The sequence below is a fragment of the Erithacus rubecula genome (assembly GCF_903797595.1).
Source record: "Erithacus rubecula genome assembly, chromosome: 3".
Classification (NCBI taxonomy): domain Eukaryota; kingdom Metazoa; phylum Chordata; class Aves; order Passeriformes; family Muscicapidae; genus Erithacus; species Erithacus rubecula.
Window position 1 is genome coordinate 79,147,255 of NC_136689.1, and position 21,471 is coordinate 79,168,725.

The 21,471-nt window shown below is 40.6% G+C and overlaps 2 protein-coding genes and 1 long non-coding RNA gene across 3 annotated transcripts in view; 1 reads left to right on the plus strand and 2 right to left on the minus strand.

Annotated features, from left to right (window-relative positions):
• Positions 1-1,277: 1,277 nt before the first annotated feature.
• Positions 1,278-9,072, minus strand: CFAP90 (cilia and flagella associated protein 90). The gene is made up of 3 exons (XM_079301185.1): positions 8,886-9,072; positions 5,164-5,280; positions 1,278-1,600 (listed from the first exon to the last, which is right to left on the minus strand). The coding sequence occupies exons 1-3, from the start codon at positions 9,051-9,053 to the stop codon at positions 1,454-1,456; spliced, it is 432 nt and encodes a 143-aa protein (XP_079157311.1). The 5' UTR covers positions 9,054-9,072; the 3' UTR covers positions 1,278-1,453.
• Positions 9,073-14,848: 5,776 nt separating this feature from the next.
• The window catches only part of ADCY2 (adenylate cyclase 2), a 197,480-nt gene continuing 190,857 nt past the window's right edge, over positions 14,849-21,471 (minus strand). The window contains exons 24-25 of the mRNA XM_079301150.1: positions 17,784-17,908; positions 14,849-17,271 (exon numbers count right to left, since the gene is read on the minus strand). Coding sequence (XP_079157276.1) covers positions 17,119-17,271; positions 17,784-17,908 — 278 coding nt within the window. The 3' untranslated portion in view covers positions 14,849-17,118. The remainder of the gene's footprint in view (positions 17,272-17,783; positions 17,909-21,471) is intronic.
• Positions 17,917-21,167, plus strand: LOC306799742. The gene is made up of 3 exons (XR_013773674.1): positions 17,917-18,449; positions 18,553-18,639; positions 20,947-21,167. It is a non-coding gene; the product is annotated as an uncharacterized lncRNA (long non-coding RNA).

Below are 21,471 nucleotides of genomic sequence, written 5' to 3' on the forward strand. Positions count from 1 at the left end.
ACTTTGATACTGACTTTTTGGAAAAGAATTGTATTAGAAAACATTTCCTTCTCCCTTTGTTCTTACATTCCTTTCATTTAATGCTGCTGAATTTGTTTAGTGAAGTGTTTATTTTTGAAAAGGAATGTTGCCATTAATGTCCTTTTGTCTATAGCCAATTTTAGTGTAGAACTTCAGGTCATGAATAATGAAAGTAACAAACACCTCTCAGAATGGGCTGCTTTATGTGCTCTGCTTCTCACATCATGCCAAACAAGTGCTATTGATTGCCTAATTTACTACTTTTTCAGGTCCCAGATTGACGTTTTTTGTTACTTTTTTTTTTTTTTTTTTTTTCACTAGGTGTCTCACTGTATTTAAAAATGACGCAGATTTCCTGTGTCTAAATACCTGACAAAACCAGTGTCAGTCACAGCTGTGGACTTCCAGTTCTTTTTCTGGTATGATCACTCTAGCTGTTCCTTTCTGAATGTACTGCCACAGCTGTAAACAACAACAGGATCAACAGCTCTTGAGAACCAAACTGATGCACACTCTGCCAGAGAAACTCCTCTTGAAATTGCCTTAAAATTTTAGTACTGGATTCTGTGAAAGTACGAGGCATTAGATGTTTAATCAGATTTAGACATTTGTGCTAAACATGTTTTTTAAATGACTACTGCTCAAACCCTTGTGTTTTTTCACCCTTTCTACCAAATGATTTAGTGCTTATTCTGCTAGTATTACTCAGGTTTTTTTCCCATTATTTTAAGATTGGATACAGAACCAATGATGATTTTTCTTGTTAAATCTGTCAGACACCATTCCTATAGTGGAAGTCAATGAAATGAATGTCTGAATTCAGCTAAACCCAGATTTTGTCTCTTCAAATGCTAAGTGCTCAGAAGTTCCTTTTAACTCTAGTTCCACTTGAAGTCTACTGAAACTGCTAAGCGCATAAGCCCATACACTTTTGAAAATTCTGAGCTGAATATCCATTTCAGCTGTTGTGCACATAAAACAATGTCTCACGATTCTCTAGCAACTCTGTAAGGATTGAAAAATCTGTGACCACTGATACCTTGAGGTGCAAGTTTCCTTAAATGTCAGGTCTGTGAATGGTTATGTAGAAGCACTGCCTAAAATTGCAGACACAGCTTTTGATCCAACAGGTCTCATTCTCAGTGTTGCTTCCTAAAATGTTCTAAAAAGCCCTTGTTGTTGCTGCTCTTCATGTGATTTTTATGAGAATGTAAGGAGAACATACGCATTTTAATTAGCACAAAAAAAAGTGCAGCTGCTATTTCACCCTATTTTTAATCCAGATCATTCTCATTAACTAAACTGTAGAAGAAAAGGCAAAAGCACCATATTGCTTTTCAAAGTGGGTTGTTTTTCTTGTCCCAGATAAATGTTGTTGGCAATGACAGATACAAGAGATTTCCCATGGATCCAGGCCTGGAGAAGGCTTTTTTCAATGAGCAGGGCGGCTGCCTTCCCCGTAGATTGCTGCATGCAGGCTACAAACCTTTACATGCTCCCTGGTTGCTGGGTCCAAGGGCTTGTGTGCACGCTTCCCATACTCTGCAGATGTCCGCACAGGAACAGCTCTTGCCATTTCCTGGGCAAACACAACAGTTGCCTTAGAAGAAAGTCACAGGGTGAACAGAAAACACAGTATTCTATTGCTAAATGTGCTGTGATCAGGGTAAAATAACTGACAGAACTGTACAGCATCTGTTATATAGATGTGTATTTGTTTAGTGTCCTTAATCTTCAATCCCCACCCTAGTTTTTTATGTTATTTTTATCTTAATAAACCATGAATATGTCACTAAATGACAAGATGATAAGATATGGAGCTGGGCTGTGGACTGATAATTTTTTACACAAATACAAGCACACGTGATTACCCTGAGATTACTGGTAAGCTAAATGCCAGAAAAGCACAGATTTGATTTTTTTTTTCTTTTTTTTGGTGCACTGAGTCGCATGATTCATTTGAAAAAGAGGAGATTTGTGCCCTCTTACAGGAACACCTACCCTGCTTGCACAATTCAGTGAAAGCACAGCATGAAAAAAATCAAAGCCTAAAGAAAGACCCTGAGCAGCCACTAGTCCATGCAGGCTTTCCCTGAAGAAAATAAAGGATATACGACTTTATTTCTGCACAATGAAAGGTTTTACTAAAAATACTTGTAGCTGTAAAATTACAGATATAACTGTTTTGCAATGATGGAAAGTGGACTTGATGAAAAATAACCTGACTGAGAAAAGATTTTAAGCTTGTTCTTAGTAAGCTGCACTTTGGGTGGCTGTGCAATCACTATCTGCAATCTGCAGTTCCTTCCTGTGTTCCAGCAACAGGGAGCTACGGAGTCAAAAGGGAGAGACAGGATTTGTTTGTTTTTCTTTCCCTAGCCAAAGGTCTCAGATTTATCAGGCTGCATGCATGTTTCCACACTAACACAGTAAGCCTTGGTCTGCAATGTGTTTTTCTAGTCTTATAATATAAATACTATCTAAAAGGAGTATCAAAATGCAGATGCCACACCACAGTTTAAGTGTAAGCAAATTACTTCTTTGCTACAACAAACACAAGTCTGAGTAAATCAGCACTCATGTCCTGCAAGGATGCAGGTGGGAGCACATATTGAAAGGATCTCACAGCAGAGCAGTCAGCTAAAAGATTTCCAGCCCCAAGGACAGAACCTGAGGTTCTTGGAAAGATGCTGTAAACTCTTTTTAAAAACTCACTCACTCACTCACTCACTCACTCACTCACTCACTCACTCACTCAAATAGAAAAGCTAATTTCAAAGCAATTTATCCCCCAGTTCTTCTGCCTACCTTACTCCATCTTATTTTAAAAGCTATTCATTATACACCAACTTTTAACCTCAGCAGAATGAAAACCAAGTCAAGAAGACTGGCAGGCAAAATTAATACCACTTTCTCCCCTGCCCTAGTTGTGGATAAATGTTGAAAAATGAGAAACTAAAACATCTTTGTACCGTCAAGAACGACTTTTCTAGAAATTCAGGGTTTACAGTGCTAATGACAGGCAGCAGTATGTAATTCCTATAGTTTGTGTTCCTTTTAAATAAATAAGTTTCAGTTTTCAGCATCCTTGGTAGCACAATGCTGACTGTGCACACTGGTATTTCATCTCTGTGGGTTTGGCATTCAGTGGGTTTCAGATTTTCCAACAGTTGGCTGGGAAGCATCCTGCTACCCACCCTCGCAGCGTGTAATTCTAGCACTTGGAATCAGCAATGGCAGCCCTTGCACGGACTCCACTGCAGTTACTCAGCTGCATGTACTTAAACTGAATACTGTCACTGTACTCTTGAATTCTCTGAGTGCACCCAGGCTATCTGCAGGAAATGAGAGGCTTACTTGCAGTGGTTTGCTTTTTTCCACTTCAAGTGGCATACTGTGGTGGGTTCAGTCTATCTGCTTTCAGTGTTGTACTAGAAAGATGTGAATTGTGGTATTTTACTTATTATATTTTATAATTTAGTTATTATTATATAAAGCCTGAGAGGCCCACTGTGATAATTAAAGGGAGATTGAGTATGTGACCTGCACTGGTTACATCCAGTGTTGGATGTCATCACGTGCAGGAGGATCACATTGTTATTAAACAGCTGTTTAAGGGTTTGATGTGTCTCCATGCTAATTAAAGGGCTGGATTAAGGGACACCTGTTTGCACAGTCCCTTGTATGCACTGCCCAGCAGAGCTGGTATGAAATCTGGCACATATAAATTTGCTCTAGGAAGGAAGAAAACCAAGAAGAAAGGGAGTTTTTTTGATACGAAACTCAGTAAAAAGCCATAACTTTATATTGATGAACTTTCTACACAGATTTCCCTCTTCGAGGATGGGCTTGGTACTAGGGTAGGGAGGTTGTCTTTGTTTGGTTTAAATAAAAATTTTAATGTCTAATTGGAGTAGCCATTTACATACATACACAGATTTGCAATTGAGTTATTAGGCATGAGCAGGTGATGCTAATGGACACTCCTGGGACTCCTTTGGGAGCATCTAATACTTCCTGCACTGTCTGATAGAGCTGAAGGGCATGATGGCTACACACTTCCATTGAAATGTCTGGCATATGTAACTGCTATGAGACAATTCCCAAACAGTGAGCTTTGTGAGAAAAAAAAAAAACATTTTTAGTGCATGGAAATTAGAGCAATTTGAACTCTTGTGTCACTCTTCCTTCCTCCTTCACTATAATATATAACCAAAGTGGACAGCCATCCCTTGCCTACTCATCACTTTTACATTCTATGAACCCACTGGGATTTTGAGGTCATTAGTACACAGAGATTACATTTTATTTGGTTTTTGACAGCCTCTGCCTCTATGTGCAGTTTAGTGTGTGTATGTATAAATATTATATACACAGACACTTGTATATATGCATATGTATATATGTATATACGTGTATTATTTTGATGCTGCATGCAAAAATATATACATATATATTTATGCATATGTATTATAGTATTTCTGTTTGCAAGGGAGTATTTACCTATGGGTGTGCACATCAAACCCAGATTCTGCTGGCCTCAAATACTTGCCTATCCTTTCTCAAGCATACCCATGTGCTCTAAATAACCACACTTTTGCACTAGCTCCCTATGAATTTCCTTCTTGGAGGGCAATCTGGTGCAGGTTTTCCTGAGGAACTCACCAGCTTCAGAGACTAGGGCTTTCAAACAAATGCTGGCATAGAGAAGGCGGGTGTCAGAGGACAGCAGTGAAGTCATGGCCTCTGAATCCAGTCCTCTCAGGGAGAAAAGTTTTTAAGCATCACAGAAATAAATGCAGAACCACCTGAAGTACAACTCTTGAGGGGCACAGATGGTTCAGAGTATACCTTGTACCCTGCAAGACAAGATTTGCCTCTTCCCCGTTGCTTTAACTTGCATATGTCTTGTCACCTGGAAATCTTCAGGATAGGAAAGAGCAAGAGGTAATTAGGGTGTCTCCATGGGATAATGCTTTCTCCTAAACCTGCAGGCTGAGCATAATGATGTTCTCCTTCCAATTCTTTTCTTACCATATGGGCTACATCATAAAGGGTAAAACAATGCCTACAGTCTCCAGTCATGTCAAAAAGTACAAAACACCTTAAAAAAAGATAATTATGAATTTATCCAAGGGTTACCTCCTCATGAATTTTAAGGCCACGACCCTTTGCGTGTTTTCTGTCACACCGCTGAAGATATTGGTCATAACCTTCTGGTGTATTAAAAACAGCATCATAGGTGAAAGAATCTCCTGTCTTGAGAAAAGGAAGAAAAAATGGCTAATTCACAGAATTGCTCTACTTTACAGATTACAGAATACATGTAGTAAAATCAATACCTAAATAGTGCATATACTGTATTAGATTATGACAACTGTAATATTACTGACCTCATTGGGAAGTTTGGGCCAGTCCTTTTGAATAGTTTGCAAAATTACCTAATGACATGTGGTATCCTTTATTAAGTTTGTTCAGCTCTGAAATTTCCCTGGTGGCAATTTACTTCATTTTCCCCCACTGTAATCTGTTGTAATTTTTGGAAATTTATCTCATCTATTTTAATTTTCTGCACTTAATACTCTCCTTCCTAAACTTGTGTATTTGTCAAATGATCTAGCACAATTATTTAAAAGCAAAACAGGAACTTTCAAAAAGACAAAGGTACCCTGCACTGTAAACATAATTTAATTTCTGACTAGAACAGAATTGAGAAACATGCCACAGTAGTAATCCTGTGATCCAGTGGTATGCATGACACATATATGTCAGGCATGAAAATAAAGCACACCCCAAGCTATAATATTATTGTTCAACTGTTGACATAGTTTGTATCCAAATAAGCAACATAAAAGATCTGCTCTTCTAACAAAGGCGTTTGTCAAATCCAGTCAAGAAGTTCTCATGAATGGAATCAAATCAATTTCAAAACTAAAAGAAACTTTTCAAAGAAAAAAACCAAAACCAAAATCCCCTACTGAAATATGCTGCCAGTTGTTATTAAACTTCATTAAAAGGTCCATATTCTGATAAACATGTCAATTGTCATTGGCTTCGTGCATGGCAGACTAAAAGAATGGTGCATTTTGTTGAGATGTTTTTCTCCTCTAATTTTACAGTGTGTCCAATTTAACCATTGAAAATCTCATGTACTTTGAGTTTTTCAAATTACAGTGGTATTCTCCAAATATAGTCAAGTCATGGCAGGTCAAAAAGCTTATAATGGTTCCATTAAAAGGAAACCATAGTTAAGAGCACTAGAGAGACATTGCTGTAATTCCAGGCTTTATTTGTAAAGGTATCTCCAATACTTGGTTCTGCCAAGAGGAGAGATTATTTTGTATTTAATCTATCTAACCCTTCACCTCTCAGAAACCAATGAGCTTTAGAGGGTTTCAGGCACGTTCAAGAGCACCCTGCACATGATTTTCATCTCCATGATTATTTCTGTGCTTCCTTGCTTCTTTTTTCCTCTCCAAGATACCAGTTTCATTCAGCGGCCATTTAATTTGTACTCACCACCAGAAATGTTATTTGCTCTTTGGTGTTATTCATGTGGCATTATCTGTCCCTTGTTTCAGAGTAAGAGTGTCATTTCTTGCTCATGTCAGAGCAGATAAATCATCCTTTCCGGAACTTGCGGAGAGTCAGCCAGCCTGTTACATCAAAAACTAGCTCTGTCCCAGATTCCTGTTTAAGATTTTCTGCCAGATTTGTACTGCTCAATACACTGATGACTTTCTGCTGCTGTTTCTCTTTGTTGTAAATGATAACTTGGTTAGCTTGGGTGGTGGTGGTGGCGAGCTGCTTCTTAAGCCCATTGGAACAAGTGAGTCATACAGAGCTGATGATAAAGGTGCACTCAGGGTAGGCATCCTCTGTGTACTGCTAAAGCTAAATGCTTTGCAAGCATTCATCAGTATTCCCTACACACATAAAATAGGTAATAGCTTTCTCCACATCTCAGAAGAGGAAACACCAGGCACACTGGCTACAGTAACTTATGTAAAGCAATCCAGGAAGAAACTGTCAACCAAGGGATTAAAAGGCAGAAATTTCTGGCTTCTGGCCATGTGATGAGCCCATCTTCTTCCTGCTTCTCTCTGCTTCAGTCCTGATACATGATTGGTTTTAGGTACTTAAGGTGCAAAAAGGAATGAGATTCCTTTTGCTCTAAAAATAAAAATATTCAAATTATCTAATTTCTAAATTGTTTAGAAGAATGGTTTCAATCTGCTTCCTCCCCTGTGGCCAAGACCTGGGCTGTGAAGAAACCTATTAAACAGCTATTATCACTTTTTGTTTCCATGCCATTGGAGCAGCATTTTTCACAAACTAGGCCTCTGTGAGTGTGAAAGCAGACTGTATTTTAAGGAAAAGCTCTACCATATGGCTGCCAATTGTGTGCAGACTGGTGAGATCCACCAGCCCGAAGAGCACCATGCCAGCCCTTTGACATGCCCTTGCCTTACTCTTGTTGTGAAACACGGCACCAACTGTGACCTTTGGGTCAGACCACCTTGCCAAGGTAATCAAGACAAAAGAGTCTGATATTAAAAATCTATTAGTCTTTTAGCAGGGCTACGTGGTCAATGCAGAAAATTTGCTGCTCCTTTAATGTCCAGCACAGTGCTCTGGTCTGTACCCTGCCCACATCCCAGAGACACAGGACCTGCAAACTCTCATAAACCACCAGTCAGTGCCACCCAGTGCTTGGCACATTCAGCAGCTTGTCACTTGGGTGAGGAGAGGATTCATGGGTTGTATTTATTGTTATGAATTGTCACAGAATTGGTATGTCACACTGACATAACAGGCATTTCAAAACTTTCTTATACTATTTTTTTTGAGAAAAAAGACAGTTAACTTCAATGTCTCATATGACAGTTCATAAAAAAGTTCACCACCCAGGAACTATAGCTGAGTGAAGCAGAAGGTGTAAGATTGTTTTCATTTCTGATTTTAAATAAGAGGACAGAATGAGATGGTGACATAACACAGCAGAGTGAGGAGTGAGGCTCCCTGCCAGCCCACTTGAGTCACTACATGTTGAGTGGCAGTGTAACACCTCCAGAAGCATTCAGTTACAGAGGCATATACTGATGTTATTGTTTTGAGTAGCTCTATTGATTTTATTAAAGCTGACCATGTGGAAAATTTATGCAATGCACATGGAAAATCTTTTCTCTCAAATGAAAATGGAGAAGTTTCTTATTAAAGGGTTCCCAAAAGTGTGTGTTACAACATAATCCACTGGTGCTGCATCAAACCCTAGTGACAGATGATGCCTTTCCTAGTGTTCCTCCTAAAAATGCCTCACATTTCACTGATACCAAGCAGCCTGTTAATCCTCCACCCTTGGCAAACAATGTCTGTGCCCTCTCTTGTTATCCACTGAAAGGCCACACCCTCATTTGCCATCCACAAGTAGCAAATACACTTTGCAAAGGGCTCTGTTATTTTGCCATTAGATAGCCTAGTGATAGAGATTTAGGTGCCACGTTTCTGTATCAGAAAATGATCCTTCGCTGTGAGTGTGGTGAGGCCTAGAACAGGCTGCCCCGAGAAGCTGTGGGTACCCCATCCCCGGCAGTGTTCCAGCCCAGGCTGGATGGCGCTGGGATCAACCTGCTCCAGTGGAAGGTATCCCTGCCCGTGGCAGGGGCTGGAACGGAAGATCTTAAAGGCCCCTTCCAACCCAAACAATTCTATGATGCTGTGACGATTTTTAGCACCTGCCTGACCAGTTCCCTCATAATGAAGCTGCGCCTTTGCACCGGGTCCGAGCAGAGGTTCTGCAGTGCGCACATACCCACGGGGCAAGCCTGTCCCTTCGCCCTGCGCCGCTCCCCTCCCTCCCTCACCTTGGGGGTCCGGCTGAAATAGCTGAGCTCCGGCGGCCCTTCCCGTCTGGGCGGGACGAAGCTGAAGGCGGAGAAGGAGGCGAGGGCAGGCCGCCTCCTGCCCGGCGGGTTGTCGAGCGCCTGCTGTGCCAAGTGCGTCCCGGTTCCGCCCGGGCCGGGGCCGGCCATGCTGCCCCGCCGTTACCGGCGCTCGGCTCCTCCGCGCACCGCGCCCCCGGCCTGGGCGGCCGCAGGAACCGGCCCGGGCGCGGGGCGTTCCGCAGCGCTCTGACGGGCCAGAGGGAGAGCTCGGGGCACCCGAGAGCGCAGTTGTGGTCTCAGTCTTGTGCCGCGGCTCCAGCTCCCTGGTCCTTTGTGCCCTTGGCAGTTTCCAAGGGGAAGAAGGTTAGAGCAAAGCCTAGCCGAAGCGGACTGACTTTCTGACTTTTTTTTTTTGCTGTGGCAGCTCCACTAGGACCCAAATCCCTCTCTAAGTACGTAAATTGAATAAAACCACACCATAGCGTGGAATTTTCACCAGGATAAGGACAGTAATTTCTCTCTTTGGACAGTAGCTCATGTCCCCGGGGCACAGGCTTTCGCACGCTTCTTGAACTCTGTCAGGCTGGTGCTGTGACCATTTTCCTGTTCAGCCTGTTCCAGTGCCCTAACCCTCTCTGGGTGACAAACCTTATTTTAATATCCAACCTAAGCCTCCCCTGACTCAGCTTCAGGCCCTTCCCTCGGGTCCTGTCACTGTCACCACGGAGCAGAGAGCAGTGCCTGCCCCTCCTCTCCTCTCACAGGGAGTTGGGATGGCAATGGGATCTCCCCTCAGTCTCATCCAAGCTGAGCAGACCGAGTGATCTCAGCTGCTCCTCTCACAGCTTCCCCTCCAGGTCCTTCACCATCTTTGTTGACATCCTCTGGATGCTCTCTAACACCTTAAAATCCTTCTGAAATTATGGCCCCAGCACTCGAGATGAGGCTGCCCCAGCTCAGAGCAGAGCAGGACAATCCCCTCCCTTGCCTGGCTGTGATGCTGTGCCTGATGCCCCCAGGACAGGGCTGGCTCTCCTGGCTGCCAGGACACTGCTGGGTCATGGTCAACTTGCCATGGACCAGCACCCCCATGTCCTTTTCCATGGCACTGCTTCCCAGCATCTCATTCCCCAGGTTGTACATACATCCAGGGTTGACACATCTCAGGTGCAGAATCCAGCATAGGATGCTCAGCCATTTCAGGCAATGCAGTTGGAAAATTCTCTCACATACTTATTTGTGTTGGGAACACAGAAAATACGTGTCTCCTGGTTGTAAATCTCAGAGTAACTGTAAAACAGCTCTGCTCTAGTAGCACCTGGCTCCTAGTTTAGACATTCACCCCATGGTTATCCTCATTTAGTACATGTATCTAACTATGCCCATACTGCTTCTTACTGTGGTCCTTGGGGGTCTGTGAGTGGCTTGCTTTAGTTTACCTTTGTTTAGTGGAACAACAGCTGTAGAGCTGCTGTCCTGTAGGCACAGCATTACTATTATTATTGCTACCAGAATCTTTTGGTAACACTTTCACAATAGCACTCTCCCAGGCATCTTGAATTTTACCAAACATCCAACATTTATTTTAAATCCACCAACTTTCAGAGTACTAGAAATCTTCAACTGATTGTTTCAGGCATCATGGAGCCAGGCAATAATTCAGGTCTACAAAAGTGTCATCCTTGTTATGTAGCTGCCACTCTCCCTTCAGAAATCCACTGAATAACACAGACTTCTGCTTCTTTGTGAGCATAGCATGGAGGCTTTACAATCTGAAGACTGGTGTGGGTGTTTTTTTTAATCATTTGTGACAATTTCCATCTGCTTATCTAATAATGTCCCTCTGCCAATTAAGATCCTCTTCTTTCTGTAACATGGTCCAAATTAGTACAATGTAAGTGAGCAGTGGAATTGAAAATCCAACAGCTGCCTCACACCAGCTTCCTAAGCAGAGACCTGCTTGCCACTGTGCAAGTGCTTTTCTGTACTTTAGTCCAAGCACAGAGAGATAGCAAACCCATTTATAAAAAGCAGCTCAGCTGAAACTGCAGCTATAAATAGAGCCACAAGAAACTGTTCACCAGAGATACCAACTAAGCTAGGCAAGAGCTCTGAAGTCTGATCTGAAAGATTTCTCCCCAGTTTTCTTTCTGCTGTTCCAATGTAGCTCATTTTTATTAACATTAAATTGATGGAATTAAATTAAATCACAGTATCTGGATGCAATACAGATTGTCACAAATCCTGCTGAGTGCTTGTTACAGATTTGCCATACCACCACCTCCCCATTTGAAACAATTAAAAACTATGTTTTTCGCTTTATTTTTCCTTCCCATTATAGGTATAAATCCTTTTAGAATTATTTGAAACTTACAAAGGCTTTTCTTCCTGGTCATCTTTTGCAGATTCCCTAGAAGCAGGATATAAATGCCCAGGGGGGTTTGTCCCAGTTGCAACCGGACTTTATTAATATGCTACTGTTAAATGTATATATTCGTGTTATAAAATAGCATGGAAAGTCAGACTGTTTACTTTGTAACTTCAGCATGAACATGTACATGTAAACAGTGGAGCAATTTTAGTCTATATGGTGAAAACTATGCATTCAAATACAGCTGAGCTAAGAGACCAAAGTGTTAAAAGCTGCTTTGAATTTGGTGCCTTAAGGATGAGAAGTTCAATTGCCTTCCCTGTTGGAGAGTAGTAATAGCCCCTCAGGTTCCACTGCCAAGGTGTCTGAGTTTAGAACACGTTGGTAGTACTTTTATAGGCATAGCATGTCTTAAAGGCAGGGTCACTGTTCTTAAATGTCAGACTGGTTTGCAGAATAACTCTGAAAAGATTTCCTAAAAGGAATATGAAGCAACAAATAATGGAGGCAGGGAGAGGGGACACTAAGAAGAGACAATGATAATGGGAAGGCAGACAGGATGGACACAAGAGGACAGGTGACATATAACTAGACAGGGAATTTATACATAGAAACAACAGTAGCTGTTTTCTTACTATAACCTTATGTCATTTAAAGATAAGATGACAGCCTGCTGTCAAATTAAGGCTTGGCAAGCCCTCTCCTGTCCTAGCTCTTTGACCTCAACATATATCAGTTTTCCATGTGGTCCTGAAGGAGAGACAGTCTTTGCCAAAAATGTTCCAATGTTCCATTTGATGGCCCTTGAAAGAGGCTGAAACAAAAATGACTCAAAACTTGTCCCCTTTCTACTGCTGTAGCTTTGGGTCCAGCCAGTTGTTTCACAGAAGTGCGTGTTTCTTCTAGACCCTGAATACTTGACTGAATGCCCAGCTCAAATGGGAAGGCTCTTTGGAAGCATTGCATCCCTCCCACAGGAGACAGTTCTCCAAGAACTTTTCTCATGTGAATCCTTGTCACAGTCTGCAATCCCTCAGGAATGGTTCATCAAATTGTGGGTCCCTTTCACGGGTTGCAGTCCTTTTGGAACAGGCTGCACCACTGTGGGTTCCCCATGAGGTCACAAGTCAGCAAACCTGCTACAGCACTAGCTCCTCTCTCCATGGGCCCACAGGAGCCTCCTCCAGCACGTTTCCCAGGGGTCACAGCCTCTTGGGGATCCACCTGGTCCAGTGTGGGGTTGTCTGTGGGCAGCAGGTGGATCTCTGCTCCCCCATGGACCTCCAAGGCTGCACCACAGGCTGCAGGGGAATCTCTGCTCTGCCTGGAACATCTCCTCCTTGTCTTTTCTCACTGCCCTGGTATTTCAGAGATGTTTCCTCTCTTCAGCTGCTGTTTCTGCCGCATTTTTCTCTCTTCTTAAATATGTTATTCCAGAGCTGTTGTTGATAGGCTCAATTTGGCCAGTGGTGGGTTGATCTTGGTGCTATCTGGCATCAGCTCTGTTGGATGTGGGGGAAGTTTCTGGCAGCTTCTCAAAGAGACCACCCCTGTAGCCCTGTCTCCCTCTCCTTGCTACCAAAACCTTGCCACACAACCCAATGATATCTGCTCCAATTCAGATCAATATTCTGTTCAATAACTCTCCTGGTAAGTAAAGTAATATACATTTTTATACATGAGGTGACATAACTTTCATAAAAATTGCTATTTGTAATGCTTTTTTGGAATCAAACATGAAAAATTTTAGTTCAGGAATGTCAACCTTTCAAAATACTTCACATGCATTTTTTTTTGTCAAAACTAAGATGTTTATGAAGAGCATCTCAATGGCTACAAATAGATTTGAAAAATACTGCATAAAAAAAATTTCAAACAATTCTTGACAGAATCTTTGTTTCAAACAGGGCATCCTATAACATAAAAGGGTTGATATCTTCATAGTTACAAACATTAATAAAATGCCCTTGTCTTGCATTTTGACATATCAAAAATTATATTGACCTGAATAATTCCTGCCTCCAAATTTCAAAATGCTTAAAATTAATATGTAGCAAACTTTAGGGTGAACTAGTTATAGTTGATTTATGTACCACTTTTGACAAATCCACACAAATCAGAATTACTTCAAAGAACAAAAAATTATCTCCTAGTTACATATTTTATTTAAGGCTCATACCTCTCATTCTACATTTTCTCCTCAGAATCACTCTGCTTATTTAGACAAAAAATGGAGAATAAACCAAAAAATCCCTAGACTTAAAACTGTTTGGGGTTCACCTGTAAAAAGTCTTGAAGGGTACTACCTACACCTAGAATTTGCACTCTGAAAATTAAAAATTAGTGTATGTTCATACACAATCACAACAAGAAAGAAAATTATGTATTAAAGTACAAGATAATAATACCTTTTAATAGTAAATCTTCTGCTATATAAACCATCTTGACAACATAGCTTATTATTTATCCCAATATGAGGTTCTAAAAACAAAACAGGAAAGATTTGCAACAGCTCTTTCCTCACATCATTTTAGAAACAAGCAGACTGAACTACCTGTGTCTCTGTGGAAAAAGGGAGGATTTGTAGATATTTTACAAAATGGAGGAAGCATATATGAATATAAGAAAATGAAAAATGTTTTTCACATAGTATAAATAAGACACTAATGTCTCTCTTTAGAAACAGCAGCTAAATAACATGAATTTACAGGTAATCCAAACGATTTCCATAGTTTATAAAAACATCTGCAAGTCTTATCTTTCTTCCTGTCCTTTAGTAGCCCTCCATAAATTAGAGCAAAGCACTGACTTTGAGAAAGAATTCCAGCAGGCTTACCAGGTGTTCCCATTTGATTCCCTTTTTCCCAGACCACAGTGAATCACACTTACATTGATCTTTTGGCTGCTGCCTCACAGTGTGAAATGCATTTGCATTGTACTTTTGGAAGTCCCACTCTGTGGTTCACTAACAAGCTGTGAACGATGTCACCAACATGAAAGTTGTAGAACTTGATGACTCTTACTGTGATGTGGAATATATGGAATGTCATCACTATCATAAAGTTTTTCAGGTTAGGGGCTGATACTTCTTGAGTAGTGTTATATTCAGTAACTGAGGCTGAAATTGCTGAAGGAGGAAATAAAGTTCTTTTCATAAGTGAATCGAGACAGAGAGAAAAATAAGCCAGTATAAACAGTAGATGAAAAATGGATTGGAAGACAAGATGTATTTATTAAATACAAATAGCTTCTCAGCAGTAGAAAGTAATAGTCAGCAACTGAAGGCTAGAGGAGGTGGTATGCACCTTTCTTTGTCTGGGCAAAGATATGTGTATCTTTTGTCCACTTTCTTGTTCTTTAGCAGAATTTGGCTGCAAGAATCTAAATGCAATTACAAAATGAGAGAAGAACTCCAGTGAAATATGACTGCTTTGAACATGGGCATTTTCAACATGCTCTTGGAGGGCACATAAACACCTTTCTTTATATTTCATTGGACTAGTCAGCTCCCCACCATTCATATGTTTTAACATTTCATAGCTTACAGAAAGAATATAATTTAACTTTTATAAAAAAATCACAGAAACAAGGCTGTGGAGTTAGATACAAGGTTTGTTAATGATGTGCAAGAATACAAATGAAAGCACAGGTTATACTTGAAAGCTGCACATACATATGACAAAATAATATAATCAACTTTACATAAGGGTTTTCATCTGCAGTAAGAAATTATTGCATTGACCTGTGGTAATACCACAGTGATTCTAAAGGCCCAGAGTACATTCAAAGTCTAAGGAGATCAATAACTTATTTCAGGGTTCCGAGGACAAATTTATAGTAAGTGGTGAAGAGGGATTTAAGAGAAGTCTTAAGTGAAATAACTAACTGACAGCTAGCCAATGACTGGGACATTGGTTTTGGAGCCATGGGAGCTACTTGGAAAGTCTATAATTCCACTGGAAAACATTTATCTTAACTTATCAATTAAAAGGAAGAAATCATAAAGACACCAAAAATATTTTTCATGAGATTTTATTAGACTGAGCACCTGTCTTGAAAATTATGGTTTAAAAGTCTCCAGGACTGGATGAAAAATTGTGTTATGTTAAAGTGAAAGTGAAATAACTTGCATTTTGCTTTTAGACTTACTTAAGGGGATTGAAATTCAGATTGTCTGTTTTACAGCAAATTAGGCACTTTGAAATCTACTGTCATTGCAATTCACTGGTGGGCAGATGGCTGCTGTGAGTAAACTGTGCCACATTCAGTGAGACTGGACTGATGCCATGTATTTGTGACCCACCATTTTAAGAACTTCAGAAAGGATACCAGTGGTATACAAATGTATATGTATGTTTCATGAATGAGCAGTCTGAATACTTTCTACATTTCAATAACATGTCAGAGGTAACAGTGTATAAGTTGACGTCCATATTCATATGGTATCACTTAGAAAAAAATCTTTTAATTGTATGCTATTTTGTAAATAGTATTATTTTCTTGTTAGGATGCTATGACTAAAAGAATTGATTACAACACAAAACTTAATTGTCACTATCTGTGCTTCAGAGGAGCATAGATAGTAAAGTTACCTACTTTTACTTTCACCTGGCTCATCTATGAAACTCTGTAAGTGTAATACTTTTTAATTCAAACGGATTTAAATTAATCTCAAATATCTACAAAATAACATTTTACTCATACTCATGTCCTAGTGAGTATAAATGAGATTATTACTTTAAACATCCCACAAAATCCAGCATTGTAAAGTGAGAGGCATGCCAGGGCAAAAGAAGTTGTCAAAGTTTGAAACAGAATTTTTTCTTCTCTTGTGCAGCTTCTCCTTGTTACTGTTAAAGCACTGTGGGCCAGTTGCTAAGTAGCAGCACTGCTACTGTTTTCAGTATACCCCACTTTGCTTGTGTTTATGGATTTGAGGTCAGTTCTGTATCACCTAGGTAGTAAGTGACTGCAAAGTGCCTAGGATGCCACCCATGACTGAAGACAGTAGAGGTGATTTAGTTTCTGAAAGGCAATAGCAAGTCTAGCAGATATTACTGACCAAGCCTGTTGAGACAGCTGGCCATAGCCTGCCTCAGCATCTAAATACTGCATAAAAAGCAGTGGCAGCAGCAGAAAACACGCAGCTTTAGAGTGACAGAAGCCAAGGAAGGAGGCAAAACTAAGAGACAGCAACAGTAAGGCAAAGTACATATAAACTTTTAATGAATTAACCTTACAAAAGACAATAGCTTCAAAACATTTTGACACGTTTGTACAAAACTATTCCAGCATTGTTAGTTCTCTCTTCAGAAAGAATGCCAGCAAGCCACCCAACGTGTCCCTGGCTATGAGATGTAACTGGTGATCACATCCAAATCATGTGTGGACAGAGTAAACTTATTTACAATACTGTATACTTTAATACCAGATTAGTGGATGCTATTGGGGAGCGACTGTATTTTCCAGAAAACACCATGCATCAGAAAATAGTATGCACCCCTAGCTTTATTGCCTTTTTTCCCCACATTTGTCACTAACACTTCTCTTCAGTCCTTTCAGGATGCGTTACCTCCTTTTGATTCCTATTCCTTCTTTTCTTGTCTTTGAATAGCAGTGCAAGTAGCAGTACAATCTTCCAGTCCTATAGCGTACATCACAACTGTCCTTGAACATAGAAATATCAAGGTGCAAAATGATGGCTGATGGGACTATTCTGCAGCCATATTAAAATAAGTGCCACATACCAGAAAATAGCACGCATGTTAAGGGCCAAAATGTAGTTAAAAAGTGCGTGATACTTTCCTGAAAATATGGTATTGATGACACATACAAGTATCTTCAAGATGCCACATTCCCTTGTGAAAGGGATCTTGTCATTTCTGTATGTACAAAGTATGTCTTCAATTCTCCTTTTCCTTTTACATTTATTATTCCTCTGCAGGTGCTCATGTACCCCAATGTTTGCAGGACATTGTTCGTCTCCTCTGTAACCTGCAACAATACAGTGTTGATAAAAAAAGCAGAGCAGAATCATCTTCCAGAGTGTGAAGATAACATAATGTTGTGTTCATTTATAAGAGGTTTGCTGTAAGGCTCATAAGGCCTTTAAGGATCTTGGGTGAGGTTTGAACACCTAAGCTCTCAAGCAGTCTGTTGCTGGATGCCCATTCTAAACACTTACATCAAGTATTAGATTTGGTGTAATCACATCTGTACCCAGGGTTGCCAGCAGAGAGCTTGTGGATAGATAAATGGAACTAGGGATAATACTCTTCCTCACATAGCACTTCCCTCAACTTCAGGAGCTTATTTTCACTTGAGTGAATGAGACCCAAGCTTCCCCATCTTTCTGTAACTACTAAGGCTGTGTAAACGAAGCGATGGTAAGGTGATGGTTAGCATCACCTTTCAGAGCTGCTGTTGCCAGTTTCTGGCAGTGAGCCAAACTTTAGGCCATTCTGCCATTTTAGGTGAAAGCCCCCTAGCACAAAATCAAGGCTTACCTGTATTTTATCTAAGACACCAGTGCTGTCCATCCTGCTGGCCACATTTACTGTATTGCCCCATATATCATATTGTGGTTTTTGAGCTCCAATTACTCCAGCTATTACAGGTCCATGGTTTATTCCTGGAAAGCATTAGAACTTAAAGTCAGCAATGAAGAGAAAGGCAACAAAGCTGGTGAAGGCCCTGGAGCACAAGTCCTATGAGGGACCTCTGAGGTAGCTGGGGCTGTTTAGCCTTGAGAAAATGAGGCTCAGGGGAAACCTTATCGTTCCCTACAGGTATCTGAAAGGAGGCTCTAGTCAGGTGGGGGTTGGTCTCTTCTCCCAAGCTAGCAGTGACAGGATAAGATGACAGTCTCAAGCTGTGCCAAGGGAGATTTAGGTGATCATTAAGAGGAATTGCTTCACATTCAGGTGTAGCTAGACATTGGAATGGGCTGCCCAGGGAGGTGGTGGAGTTACTGTCTCTGTAAGAAAAGACCGAACATGGCATTTGGTGCCATGGTCTAGTTGACATGGGGATGTTCAGTCATAGGTCAGACTTGATGATCTGACAGGTCTTTTCCAACTTAACTGATTCTGTGAAGATCCACCAAACAAGGACACACAGTGCATCTGGGATATGGTATGTCAATGAACACAGCATTTGGCCCTTGATGAATAGTGAGTATGGCAGCAAACAGTCATTCACCATTGTTTTATCAACCATTTATGACAGGAGAGTAGTTAGTATAAAAATGCCAAAAGTTAGTTCATCTAATTTTAGTTTTAGAGCTCCCTCCCATCTTGCTATTTTCCACCACTGGCATCCCAATAACCTGCTGCTGCCTTCATATAGCATGAGAACCACACTGTGAGTGACCAGTAGTTTCTGAGAAAACAGATACACAAGAATTTATTTTAATTTCTACTTGTAGTGAAAAGGGCCTTTCCTCTGCAATAGTTGATGGCTCAATCAAGTTACTGTTTTAGTATTCTTTGCTTTTTAAATGTAGAACAAACTAAAGTGAATGAGCTAAAAGGGTTTGTTCTGAAGTCTGGATTGACCATAGAATGGTCCTAAAAATCTGCAGTATAAATATATGTATTCAAATAATTTGATTAAGCATGGAGTAGAACAATAAGGTAGAACAACACAGTCCCTCATTAGACTTGGGCATTTTTTATCTTGCAGTCAGTTTGTAGCCAATGTTATGTCTGTAAAGGGAATGAGTTGTACTCTGCTGGTAGGGAAAGAATCCAGGAGGTAAAATCCAAAGTACTGTTGTTAACCAGCATCAAATGTACTATAATTTTAACTGTACATACCAAAGGACAGGAAAGGCAAGTTAGACCCAGTGAGAAATAAACCCTGAACAAGTGAGTTATTTGGATTTATAAAATTATCTCAATGGATCATAACTGATTTCTGTTAAATTCTCAACAGAAACCATCATTAGGGATATATCCACGCAGTAAAATGAAAGTGTGATTGTGGCATGGAGAGGGATCTCAGAGCTGGCTCATTTGTTATGTAACATGGCAGCGCAGGCTAGCAACCACACTGTCAGCCCACTTGGAAATCCTGGAAAACGTGACTGTAGAAGTTAAATTGGGGAAATATGCAAACACCACATGATAACAAATGGAACCTGATACATATATTTGTCAAAGTGTTTGGAGTTCAATGACAAAGCCTTGCAATACTTTGCATTAACAACTAAGTCACGGATGGGTTTTTCTACTTCATGACATACAACTTGTAGGAAACACTAGGGAACTAAGACTGGAATCCACAAAAGCCATCTGCTGGGTAGCCCAGTCTGAAAGCAAGTAATACTGAAGAGGTGTGTGCAGCCATAGTCCAGGAACTGGGACAGTGCAATAGGACTTCCCTACAAAATACAACAGGCAAGAAGGGACTTGTATTTTTCACCTCCTTCCTGAACCACTACTGCTGATGGTTTGAGAAATACCTTGGGGGCTCAGAAGTCACCTTCAGATCCCTCCTCCTTTGAGGGAACTTCTACCAGTGCATCTTAGGAATGTGTTCTTCCCCACAAGCATTGTGGGATATGCTGCTCTATGTCATTCCTGTTGGCATGAGTCTTTTTTGCACGACACACATGAATGTTTGTTGGGGCAAGGCTGGAAGAATAGTACTCTCACTGCAGGTGAATGCTCTTACAGAGGGTTATATCATAATTCCACTTTCTCCCATATTCAAAGCAATATTTAATCATGCCGTGAAATGCAACACTGTCCAGCAGGGATGACAGAGAATATCTCATTCTGAAGTATCCTACAGTCTGAGCTCATGGCCTAGCCACACCCTAAACCAGGAACCAAATTAAGTCACCTACAACACGGACAAATGTTCCAATTATGAAGTTATATGAAAAACAACACTCCAGCCTCTCTTCTGAAAGAAAGCAATACCTCTGCAAAACCTGCTGGAAAAGCACATCTGAGCTTGTCTCATAAATCAAGCACCTCAACTTGCAAAAGGGGAGGCATGCCTAAAATGTCATTTAGATGCTCCCCTCCCTTGCCTGACAAGATCAGAGCAGTATGTACCTCCTAAATCACACTAGCATTTCAGGCACTCACAGAAGATTATGAGCTGAGACCTCTAATGGGTTGCAAAAATTTCAGATTTCTATGCTGGCCAAGGGGGGCTTTTACAAAAGGCAGTTTGGGTACAAGTCCTTACAGAGAGGACTAAGTCAGAAGTAGTTGTTAAAATGTTTCTGTAGCTATAATTAATATGGATATCAGAGACTTTCATTGTCAGGTGTTGGGAAGTGGAGAAGAGGTGATGTGAAAATGAAGATCTCAGTCGTGCCTATGTTGGATTATGGTGGCCTGTGTTTCTTTTTAGAGTTAAAACATTTTTTCATTCCATAAAGCAAAGGAGCCGGAGTTCTCTGTAATCTTTAGCAAGATTAGTAAAAATCCAAAGTGAGTGTTTTGTTTTACTTCATGGTCCTCACTTGAAAGGACTCAGTATTGCTTTAAGCAGTTTGCAGATGTAGCCCCACACCCTGCAGCTCTCTGTCTTCACTGAAGCTGCTGATGTAAATGTGTTTGCAAGTACGTGCAATGTCAGCTATGGCAAGAACCATCAAGTTCTCTAACACTGAGAAGGAAGCATACTTCTGATTTGCTTTGTCATTTTTAGCTCTAGCAAGGAATACAAAATGTACTGGCACAGGAGAGCCCTAAGAAGCTCGTTTCAAGTCGGAGACAGCAAGTTCTGCCAGTGGGTGGCACTGTGAAATAGACTTGAGAGGAGCAGCCGAAAGAAAAAGCAAACGGTACAACAACAAAAAGACAAGACAGGGGAATAACTGTTGGAAATCAAATACTTCTGACACATTTACAGAATTTATGGGTTTTCAATATTTGTTTACTGTTTCCATTTCACACTTTCCACATTACATATTGCATTGTGAAACTGCTGTGTACTGCTATCAGGAAATAAGCATTTTGGAACATATGGTTCTTGACCAGCTCTGAATTCATTTATTTCATCATTCTTTCTACTGCTTACTGCAGCTGTCTATTTCTTTTTAAAAGTAACAGGATGCACAAGAAGAAGAATCAGGCACTGAAATATAAGCAATACCTCTTTCCAAGATAAATAATTAGTCATCTTTGCTCTTATCTGAATAACAAATACAAATACTCTCCCTTGTCTAACACT

What these genes read in the sequence shown, in the direction of transcription:
- CFAP90 (XM_079301185.1), bottom strand. Translation starts at nt 9,053, where the DNA reads ATGGCCGGCCCCGGCCCGGGCGGAACCGGGACGCACTTGGCACAGCAG. An exon ending in ATTTCAGCCGGACCCCCAAG is followed by an intron (nt 5,281 to 8,885) that starts GTGAGGGAGGGA and finishes CCTTTTCTCAAG; the next exon opens with ACAGGAGATTCTTTCACCTA. An exon ending in GCCTTAAAATTCATGAGGAG is followed by an intron (nt 1,601 to 5,163) that starts GTAACCCTTGGA and finishes GTGTTTGCCCAG; the next exon opens with GAAATGGCAAGAGCTGTTCC.